At 37.7% G+C, this 11,590-nt stretch overlaps 1 protein-coding gene across 2 annotated transcripts in view; it reads right to left on the reverse strand.

Moving 5' to 3' along the window:
• The window catches only part of vav3 (vav guanine nucleotide exchange factor 3), a 200,657-nt gene extending 189,511 nt beyond the window's left edge, over window positions 1–11,146 (reverse strand). For both annotated transcript variants that reach the window (XM_030123624.1, XM_030123623.1), the window contains exon 1: window positions 10,779–11,146. In XM_030123624.1, the coding sequence (XP_029979484.1) occupies window positions 10,779–10,985 (207 nt within the window). In that variant the 5' untranslated portion in view covers window positions 10,986–11,146. The remainder of the gene's footprint in view (window positions 1–10,778) is intronic.
• Between the last annotated feature and the right edge of the window lie 444 nt (window positions 11,147–11,590).

An 11,590-nucleotide genomic window follows, 5' to 3' on the forward strand; every position in this document is an offset into this window, starting at 1 on the left:
ACCCCGCCCCCAACTTTCTTGTCCAATGCCAGCACAGTTCGTCACATGCGTGCCTCTGTTTACAAATTTTGGTCCTCTAGCAAAAAAGTCCAACGAGAATGCGATCTGACCCAAACAAAAAAACATAAAGTCCGCATTCAGTCCAAATCAAATAAGCGGACCAAAGGACCTTCCAGGTGTGAATACACCCTTAGACTATGTTCAGACAGCAGCTCTGAATGCATAAATCAGATTTTTGGTGAAATCTGATTTTTTTGTGTGCTCATTCATATTATACATTAAATGCAACTTCTATCAGTTTTGAGTATGAACTGAATGTGACCCTGAAGTGACCTGCATGGTCAAAAAAGGTCCTGACGTGATACGTGACCATATATCTGACCTTTACGTTATTGAAATGCGAGAAATGTCATAATTCTGCGTCCCAGTAGGAGGAGCAGCGGGAAAAATATATTTATGTACGTAAGCACAGTGCATGTCTGCATGGTCACATATTATGTCAGGACCTCTTTTGCACATGCAGGTCACTTCAGGGTCACATTCAGTTAATACTCAAAACTGATAGAAGTCGCATTTAATGTGTAATATGAACAAGCACAGAAAAAAAATTGAACTTCACCAAAAAATCTGAATTGTGCATTAGTACCTGCTGTCTGAACGTAGTCTATGTTGCCCATTCAAACGTGCATGAACACAATTAAAGTTACAGATTGAGAGGCCGGTCCTGATGCCGACGTCCCACATGTGAACCCCCCAGAGCCTTTGACTAAACGCATTGAGCTTTAATTACGCTGCAAACCCCTGCACAGCGTGCTAGCCCTTTAGGGCCCTTTATGTCCTTGGAGATGCATCCATGGAAGCCAGACAGGCTCTTTGTAGCCTGTCCCCTCAACGCCTTTGTCTTTGCGTCTCAGAGGTCCCTCGGGTGGAGCCGCTGTGGCGTCCCATGTGTTATTATTGGCCAATGATAAAGTAGCTGCCACGGACCTCATGAATTATGCAGGGGAAAGGGGAAGCAACTCCACCCTTAGTTATGTAAATTGAACTTTGAGGAGACAGGGGGAGGTAAGTCCTGGAGGGGGGAGATGGAACCCACGGGCTATTAAACACTGATGAACTGAGCGTGTGGGCTGGTGTTTGTGAATGGGGTGTAGATGTGGCGAACGGGAAGTGGAGTCTACTCACGATTAACAGTAGAGTTGTCGTAACAGAGTTGATAGACATGCACATTTTCCATTACCCATCAGTGTTGTGGTGCACCTTCTGCACTTTAAAGGTCAACGAAGAACCGCGTATCAACCACAGTGATGAAACTAAACAGATGGGACTTTATTAGACACTGAAGAGCTGCTGATTGAAGTCACTGAGCATCAAAACGGACGATTCTGTCTGCAACTTAACATTTTTTAGCTAGAATTTTCCCTCAAAGTCAATAATTCCAGTTTATGTCGAGAGGTGTGTGGAGGATTAACTCATGTTTTTGAGGTTCAGGCATCAATCATGATTTAAGGAGGTCTGGATAGATAAAATTTCCAAATGTTTGCAGCATCATCATGTATATGTTGCCTTATAATTTAGTCATACATTAATTAATTTGTATATACATCAAAGTGGCATTGTCATTGTGTCTCCATTTGCACTGTGTGAAGTCAACGACTCAAATCAACCGAGGACAGACAGAATTCAATGCATTTCCACGATATTTATTTTTAGGACAACTCTGGACTCTGGAGGGTTTTAATTATGTGTTCGGCTAAAACGTATAGGACTTCATTAAACACTGAAGAGCTGCTGATGTAAGTCACTGAGCACCAAAAATGGACGATTATAGATGCAACTTACATTTCATTTTCCCTCAAAGTCAGTAATTCCAGTTTATGTCAAGAAATGTGTTGAGGATTAACTCATGTTTTCAATTATGATTTGAGGTCTGAATCCAGGAAACTTCCTTGAGTACATATTTGAAGCATCATCATGTTTAAGTTGCTTTAGAATTTAGTTACATATTAATTTATTCATTCATTCATTGTATCTTCATCTGCACTGTGTGAAGTTAACGACTCAAGTCAACGGTGAACAGATAGCATTCAATGCCATTTCAACAATATTTATTTCTAGTGCAACTCTAGACTGGAGGGTTTTAATTATGTGTTTGGGTAAAACATATATGACTTCATTAAACACTGAAGAGCTGTTGATGTAAGCCACTGAGCATCAAACATGGACGATTAAAGATGCAACTTAAAATTTAATTTTCCCTCAAAGTCAATAATTCCAGTTTGTGTCAAGAAACGTGTTGCAGATTACTCATGTTTTCAATTATGATTTGAGGCCTGAATCCAGGAAACTTCCTTGTGTACATATTTGAAGCATCATCACGTTTAAGTTGCCTTAGAATTTAGTTATATATTAATTTATTCATTCATTGTATCTACGACTCAAATCAACCGAGGACAGAGTTCAATGCATTTCAACGATATTTATTTTTAGGGCAACTCTGGACTCTGGAGGGTTTTAATTACGTGTTTGGCTAAAACATATATGACTTCATTAGACACTGAAGAGCTGCTGATATAAGCCACTGAGCATCAAAAATGGACGATTATAGAAGCAACTGACGTTTAATTTTCCCTCGAAGTCAATAATTCCAGTTTATATCAATAAATACAGGGGTTGGACAAAATAATGGAAACACCTTCACCTCAAGATGATAATGCCCCAATCCATACAGCTAGAATTGTTCAAGAATGGCATGAGGAACATTCTAATGAAGTTGAGCATCTCGTATGGCCGGCACAGTCCCCAGACCTCAACATTATTGAGCATTTATGGTCAGTTTTAGAGATTCAAGTAAGACGTCGATTTCCACCGCCATCGTCTCTAAAAGAGTTGGAGGGTATTCTAACTGAAGAATGGCTTAAAATTCCTTTGGAAACAATTCACAAGTTGTATGAATCAATACCTCGGAGAATTGAGGCTGTAATTGCCGCAAAAGGCGGACCTACACCATATTAAATGATATTTTGTTGATTTTTTAAGGTGTTTCCATTATTTTGTCCAACCCCTGTATGTTGAGGATTATTCAAGTTTTCAAGTCCAGGTATCAATTATGATTTGAGGTCTGAATAGAGGAAACTTCCTAGTGGACATGTTTGCAGCATCGTCATTTTTAAGTTGCCTGATGTAAGTCCCCGAGCATCAAACTGGATGTTTATAGATGCAACTTAACACTTTTAGCTAGAATTTTCCCTCAAAGTCTCTAATTCCAGTTTATGTCAAGAGATGTGTTGAGGATTACTCCTGTTTTCAAGTCCTGGTGTCAGTTATGATTTAAGGAGGTCTGGATAGAGGAAACTTCCATGTGTACATGTTTGCAGCATCATCATGTTTAAGTTGCCTTAGAAATTAGTTCTATATTAATTAGTTTATTCATTCATTGTATCTACATCTGAGGACAGACAGGATTCAATGCCATTCCAACGATATTTATTTTTAGGACAACTCTAGACTCTGGAGGGTTTTAATCACGTGTTTGGCTAAAACATATATGACTTCATTAGACACTGAAGAGCTGTTGGTGTAAGTCACTGAGCATCAAAAATGGACGATTATAGAAGCAACTTACATTTTTTTTAGCTTTTGTATTTATCACAAAGTCTCAAATTTCAGTTGAAGAAACCTATCAATGATTATTCATGTTTTTAAGTCCTGGTGTCAATTATGATTTAAGGAGGTCTGGATAGAGGAAACTTCCTTGTGTACATTTGCAGCATCATTATGTTTAAGTTGCCTTAAAATTTAGTTATATAGGAATTAATTTATGAATTCATTGTACAGTCTACTCTCGTTAAACCGCCCGCCGTTATACCGCCATTTTCGCTCACCGCTGACCAAAACCATTGCACAAAAATCCCCAATGCATTATTCCATTAGCTACCGCCATTTCCGCCTATCGCCATCCGCCAGCCCAGTTCCACGCACAAACAACACTTATACCATTGATTTCCCGACCGTTATACCGCCAGCGTGATTGCCATCGAGTACACATAAATTTTAACAACGCACTGAAACAAACGCGCCAGACGCTGATCACGACAAGCTACGAGTAGGTCTACGGAACGGCCACCGTTCATTTATCGCAGAACACTCAGTAGGTCAGGATGTCGGGAAGAGGACGTGGGATTAAGCCAAAGCCTCAAGATGATGGGGTGTCATTTCCCGACACGGTATAATAATGCTTAAAATGTTTCCCCACTTTAAATGATCCCTTACAACATAACAGAATCAAGATTTATTTAGAAACGCAATTAGAACGGGTTAATGGAGGCAGCATAGACATCATATAGTAAAGACATGCACATTATGGACGCAACCTGTTGTAACGCCATTTTCACTATACCGCCAATTTGGCCGTGAACGGAAGTTGGCGGTATAACGAGAGTAGACTGTATCTACATTTGCACTGTGTGACGTCAACGACTCAAATCAACCAAAGAAAGATTTATTTTTAGTGCAGCTCTAGACTCTGGAGGGTTTTAATCACATGTTTGGCTAAAGCATATATGACTTCATTAGACACTGAAGAGCTGTTCATGTAAGTCACCAAGCATCAAAAATGGACGATTCTAGATGTAACTTACATTTTTTAGCTATAATTTTCCCTCAACGTCAATAATTTCAGTTTAAGAAACCTATCAATGATTACTCATGTTTTCAAATCCAGGCATCAATTACACTGGGTTACAAAAAAAATGTTTTTTGCAAGTTGTCTAGGTTTTTTCAACTGAATTAGGACCATTTTGCACCGCTAAATCCAAAAATAACATCTGTTTTTCTCAATCAGGTCAGTTTTTTTTTGCTAATTTGATTTTGAAAAATTTGATCTTCTCACAAAATTGATTACATTTTTGTGACTTTATCAGTTGATTTTTTTATATAGTTCTCACCCAAAATAGGTTTTAAGAGAAAAAAAATCATTTTCTGACAGGATTCCTGTTAGGTACAATGGTGTATTCAGCGCAGATGTAGCAGAATATGTCAGGCTTATTTTTGCAAGATCTTCTAGTTGAAGCCATTTCATTCACCTGTAATATTAAAAAAAACAATCATAAATTGGCAAAAGTAAAATCTTCAGAACTCATTTACTGCAAGAAATATGAAAGAATTTTGTATCATATGATGTGAAAATGCCCATAAATGTAAGCAAAAATGTTAAAAAAGCCAATATGTAGCATAGTTCAGAAAGTTGACCTGATTGAGCCAAATTAATGTGATTTTTGGATTCAGCACACCAAAATGATCCTAAATCAGCTCAAAAAACTTAAACAATAAATTTGTTGTTGACCAGTGTTATGATTTAGGGAGGTCTGGATAGAGGAAACTTCCTTGTGTACATGTTTGTAGCATCATCGTGTTTAAGTTGCTTTACAAATTTGTTATATATTAATTAGTTTATTCATTCATTGTATCTGCATTTGCGCTGTGTGAAGTCAACGACTCAAATCAACCAAAGAAAGATTTATTTTTAGTGCAGCTCTAGACTCTGGAGGGTTTTAATCACATGTTTGGCTAAAACATATTTGACTTCATTAGACACTGAAGAGCTGTTCATGTAAGTCACCAAGCATCAAAAATGGACGATTCTAGATGTAACTTACATTTTTTAGCTATAATTTTCCCCTCAAAGTCAATAATTCCAGTTCAGAAGCTGCTGACATTACTGATCATTTGCAGCAAATACTAAACCAAACCAAGTTTTCCATCTGTAATATATTTTACAATGAGGGTTTTTATAGGATTCTATAAAGAACTGAAGCTGGTGGTTTGGTTGTATAGTTATAACCGCTGTGGTTTCACGACTCACACTCTACTTGGCAGTGAATTGTAGTTAAAGACCGACACCAGCAGAACCAAAAATACTAGTCGATCGTCCTACACATTTGCTTGCACATGCACGCGGTATGCTAATCTGCTTGTGAGCGTAGCATTGAACTGGCCCACAATGTGAGTAAGCCACCCAGCCATGCATAAAACAAACTGGCTATAAATAACCCAGACTGGGCCAGGCCAGGAGAGGCACTGGGCAGAAGAAACGGTTCACAACACTTCCACACACACAACACGCCGTTATGTCACGACCGATGCCGAGCGCTGGTTGACCTATTGACGTCCCGTGGCATGACTTCTATCGCCAATTGAACCGATCGGCCTCTCCTCTTTCAGCACCAATTCAGTTTCCTCTGCGATCTCCGAGTAAACGGATCCTTTGACGATAGTTTTGCAAGCAAAGAAAAGTCTGCTGATGAAATTACACGGCTTTAATGCTTGTTAGAATTGTCCACTTGACCTGTTCGCTCCAGTCGACGCCGGATCCTCAATCCAATTGTGACAGAAAACCATCTCCATATCATATTAACCGAGCCAGTGCCACCACACATGACTTTAGAGTGCTTTTCCGGGAAACAAGAGGAATCCTAGTCGCCGTCGTCTGAACACAACATCCATCCACATACAGATGTTCAGACTTTAACCCCTTCAGAATCAGTTTATTTGCCATTTGCAGAGAAACTGCATTGCAAAACGCACTGCAAGAGCTCAGGATAAAAATACACGAAAGAAAGTGCAAGGTAAAAAAAACAATAAAAACTTACATGAATAAGAGTAATAAAAAAGAAAGGTGCCTCCGTAGATCAACCGACACTCACTTGGACAAACTGCATGAATATAAACTGTGTTTTTTATACACAAGTACAAAAATAAAACATCCTGTTTATCCTGTTTACAAGTGGTTTTTCGTGGATTTTTATTTTATTTCATGGAGACTCCGTTTTCCAGTAGGCAGGTTGACAAGTGCGTGTGAAACCTCGCATACTGTTGGAATTGGCGTACGACAAACACGATTCAGAAGCAACGTCATACGCACATGACGACAGGAGGGGAAGGCGGTGCACGAATGGATTTGCCCCTCCCACTTGTGGTAGTTTTACTGACATTTCTTATCCCGCATGAATTAGCCATTAATATTACCGACATCATGTGATAAAGTGGAAGTACCCCACATACCCATGTAAAACTAACCCAGTCCGAATAGTGCTTACTGTCATATTTTTGGCCAAATTGTGACATCTGCATAACTTTACCCTCCTATTACTGCAGCTTTATTTTATGCAGATCTCAAAATCGGGCCAAAATTATGACTTAAGCAATTACACTATGAGGCTAACGATTAGTTTAAGTACTATTATGCCTACTGCTACTAATTGATATCTATTGTCTGTGCTGCATTCAGATTAACAATCTCAATTTAACCCTATAACGCCAAACGTATCATATTTGATACATGAGTTTTGAAGCCCTCTACATGATCAGTGTGATATATATTTTTTTTTTTAAACCTGATGTATACAATTAAATACATGCGATACACAGATAATCCACCAGGGGGAGGAATTCATTCACCAGAGGCCTTTCCAGTGACACTACAAGATTAAATTAATGAGGAAGGAGTCAGAACTTTGACCATTTTAAAAAGGAATTACCAATTTATTAAACATGTTTGTGTTATATTATGTTTTTGTTTGTTCAAAAAATAATAATGTTTGAGCACTGAGACCTGATGTATCAAATATGATACAAAATTTAGACTCATACATGGAAATTGATATTTGGAAAAAAAAAAGTTTTGGTTTTTCAGACGGATCAGTAAAGGCTCCAGTTTCAAAGAACTGGAATTTTCTGTCAATGAATTAATGGTCCAGGCTTTACCGGGTTAATTTAGCATCTGCTTGATAACAACAATACAAATTATTTATTTTTGATATAATGTAAATGTAAATAAATATATGTATGCGTACATAAATATATGGAAATAAATTTGGGCGATAACTGGTTCACCCCTGGATGTCAACTGGATCACCAGTGACCCTTATGACCCTTATATCATCATAGACCACCCCTCACCCCACCCCACCCCCCAATATTCATTAAGCCATAAACATATTACTTGTGCCACTATAGTCATGCTACATATCAATACAAGGCTTCGATTCTCCATATTTTTTTTTTGCTATTTGGGTATTTTTATGGAAATCATGAGCACTAAAGAACATTTCATTATAAAGTCCAGACATGTGTCAAGGATTATTCATGTTCCTTTGGTCCAGAGGGAGTGGAGGTCCAGATAGAGAAAATTTCCTTTATAATTTAGTCATGCATTAATTAATTTATGTACATTGAATGAATGAATGTTTATATAATGAACATGATATGTGGAAAAAAAAAAAAAAAGCACAATACATCCACCAACAAAAGCAAATGCCTGAAGCAAATTAACAACATAAGAAGAAATGTATACTATTATACAAAAGAATATACAACTGTAGTGTTATTTACACATCCAAAAACATAAACACTTATTTAATCCCACCCCTTTTATTCCAATACAACACAGACCATCAATCTGTATGAATCCAACTCTGGGCTCTGGAGGGTTAATCACCTGTTTGGCATTGGTGAGCATTACAGCCAGTGATGAATGAAGGGGCTGGGATTGTGTGGAGCTGATAGGGTCTAATTTTTCTACAGTAGGTCTGCAGGCTCAGTAGGTGAGTGTCTACCTCACAGTGGGCTGTCACCGAGCCAGAAAGACAGATTCAACCAATATTAATCTGGCGCCGGCTGTCCCGTTACCGAAGCAGATGGTACGTGATGAACAGGAGTCAGTCTATCTATCTATCTATCTATCTATCTATCTATCTATCTATCTATCTATCTATCTATCTATCTATCTATCTATCTATCTATCTATCTATCTATCTATCTATCTACACTGCAAAAAGTAATTTCTAAGAAAGTGGGGGGGACCTTATTTCTAGAACATGTGTCTTATTTTTCATCTAAATGGAAAAAAATACAGAAAAATACTTATTTAAAAAAAAAAAAAAAAACAACAACAAAAATCTAACTTTTTCTTCATAAGATATTCCAGATAAACACTGTTTGCTAAGATTCTGGCATTTTTGTCTAGTTTCAAGGCACAATATGTTTTTTTAGTTGATTTTTTGCTCGTTTTTTTGCTCGTTTTAAGAATTCAACTCTTTTTTTTTTTCTTTTTTTTTCTTTTTTTTTTTTCAGAATATAAGCCAATTTGACCAGATTTAGGAATATTAGGGTTATTTCTAGCTGGACATTTTTTGCAGTATATCTATTTATCTATCTACACTGCAAAAAGTAATTTCTAAGAAAGTGGAGGGGAAAAAAGCCCTATTTCTAGAACATTTGTCTTATTTTTCATCTAAATAGAAAAAAATACAGAAAAATATTCTTACTTAAAAAAAAAAAAAAAAAAAATTAAGATTTTTCAGTTAAACACTGTTTGCTAGGATTCTAGCATTTTTGTCTAGTTTTAAGGCACATTATGGTTTTTTAGTTGATGGACTTTTTTTTTGCTCGTTTTAAGAATTCAATTTTTATTTATTTATTTTTTTTTTTGTCCAGAATATAAGCCAATTTGACCAGATTTAGGAATATTAGGGTTATTTCTAGCTGGACATTTTTTGCAGTGTATGTATGTATGTATGTATGTATGTATGTATGTATCTATCTATCTATCTATCTATCTATCTATCTATCTATACTGCAAAAAATGTTTTCTAAGAAAGTGGGGGGGAAGCCCTTATTTCTAGAACATGTGTCTTATTTTTCATCTAAACAGAAAAAAAATACAGAAAAATATTCTTATTTAAAAAAACAAAACAACAAATATTTAATTTTTTTCTTAATAAGATTTTTCAGTTAAACACTGTTTGCTAAAGATTCTAGCATTTTTTGTCTAGTTTTAAGGTACAGTATGGTTTTTTAGTTGATGGACTTTTTTTTTGGCTTGTTTCAAGAATTCTAGAAAGATTTTTTTTTTTTTTTTTTTTTTCTGAATATAAGACAAGTTGACCAGATTTAGGAATATTGTGGTTATTTGTAGTAGAACATTTTTTTTGCTATCTATCTATCTATCTATCTATCTATCTATCTATCTATCTATCTATCTATCTATCTATCTATCTATCTATCTATCTATCTATCTATCTATCTATCTATCTATCTATCTATCTATCTATCTATCTATCTATCTATCTATCTATCTATCTATGTTAGGCCTTTACGCACATCACCTATAGGGGGCAGATATGGGATGTGTGTCAGCTGTGTAACGGTTCAGTATTGACCAACACATCCTATGAGTAACACACTTCTGTCACCACTCTACAGTTTCAGTAAAAGACCCAAAAAGGACGAATGCTAACTGTCTAAACTCCAACATCTTCAGCCACAGAACCCGGATTAACTCGCGTCTCGTTACGCACGGATCACCGGGGCATCTAAAGTCACAAAACGGGGATGAAGAAGACCTCTACGTTAGGGTTAAAATCCGATCTTTGCTTCGGCACAATCCCACTCCTAATCACATCCAGATATCATTTATTTACTCACTTGCTTTTAGTCGTGCAGTTTCCCGTCACCTTATTTCAAACATAGGGGTGTTGGCGAGCGTCACCAAAAGGATAAAAGTTGAGAATTTCCTTAAAGATGCGTTAAGTTTTTGCAACACATGACGCCGAATTCAACATCTGGGTGTGTTATTTTATATCAAGGCGAAGTCAAAGTAAAAGACGTGAATATTAAAGCGTGAATCTGAAGAGAATGTTAAATGTGCGTTATTTTGGATGAGGTCTGGCTGTGCGCTCTTCTCGAGGGGGGAAGTTGCGTCCGTATCCGCGTCTTACCTGTGACATTTGCGGTCGGAGGTTGATCTCTTTTAGGTTGATGGATTGGGGTCTGAGGTTGTTGAGTAGATGACACAGCAGGACCCCGTCCCGGAGCGTCTGGGCCAGGTCGAATACCTGCGCGGACTCCCATGTCACCCTGTGGTTGGCTGGAAGCACCTTGCAGTTGATCAGCCACAGCGCGCATTGCCTCCAGTACTCCATCATTATGCTGACTTTCGACACAAATGTCCCGGTTGCGAATAAATTAAAAAAAAAAAAAAAAGTGCTTGTTTCTCGACGGGTTAAATAGAATCCATGTCAGGAGCGGACGCGGATGAAGGCGGAACGTGTGTGGGGAGATGCGGTGCAGGCGCGTCGGCCGCTCCACGGATGCGTCCGGAGTGGAAGTGCGGCTGTGGATGGAGCGCACCCTTCACTGCCGCTTCTGTCGCTCTCTCTCCGCCGTCTCTCTGCCCTCCCCCTCAACACACACACTTCTTTCACCTCTTCCGCTTTACCACCCCAGAGTTACTGAATGCAACTACAGCCGGAGAAACGAGACCGTGAACGCACCACGTAAGTCCTTTTTAGTTCAGGTTGACACATTCAGACCCATGTGATCTCAGATGGGTGGGAACAGTGAAATAATAACAGTTTAAGATGGAAATAATGTCAACTGCAAACTTTTCTGTATGTTTTAGAGTGAAGAAATTTAAATTACCTCAACAATAACTAACCCTTAAGCCTAACTAATACTAACACTAACCCTAAAATGACATGAAATGTTTACATCTGCAAACTGTCCTTTTAAAAAAATGTGAATGACATGA

Source organism: Sphaeramia orbicularis, chromosome 20 (assembly GCF_902148855.1).
Source record: "Sphaeramia orbicularis chromosome 20, fSphaOr1.1, whole genome shotgun sequence".
Taxonomy (NCBI): Eukaryota; Metazoa; Chordata; class Actinopteri; order Kurtiformes; family Apogonidae; genus Sphaeramia; species Sphaeramia orbicularis.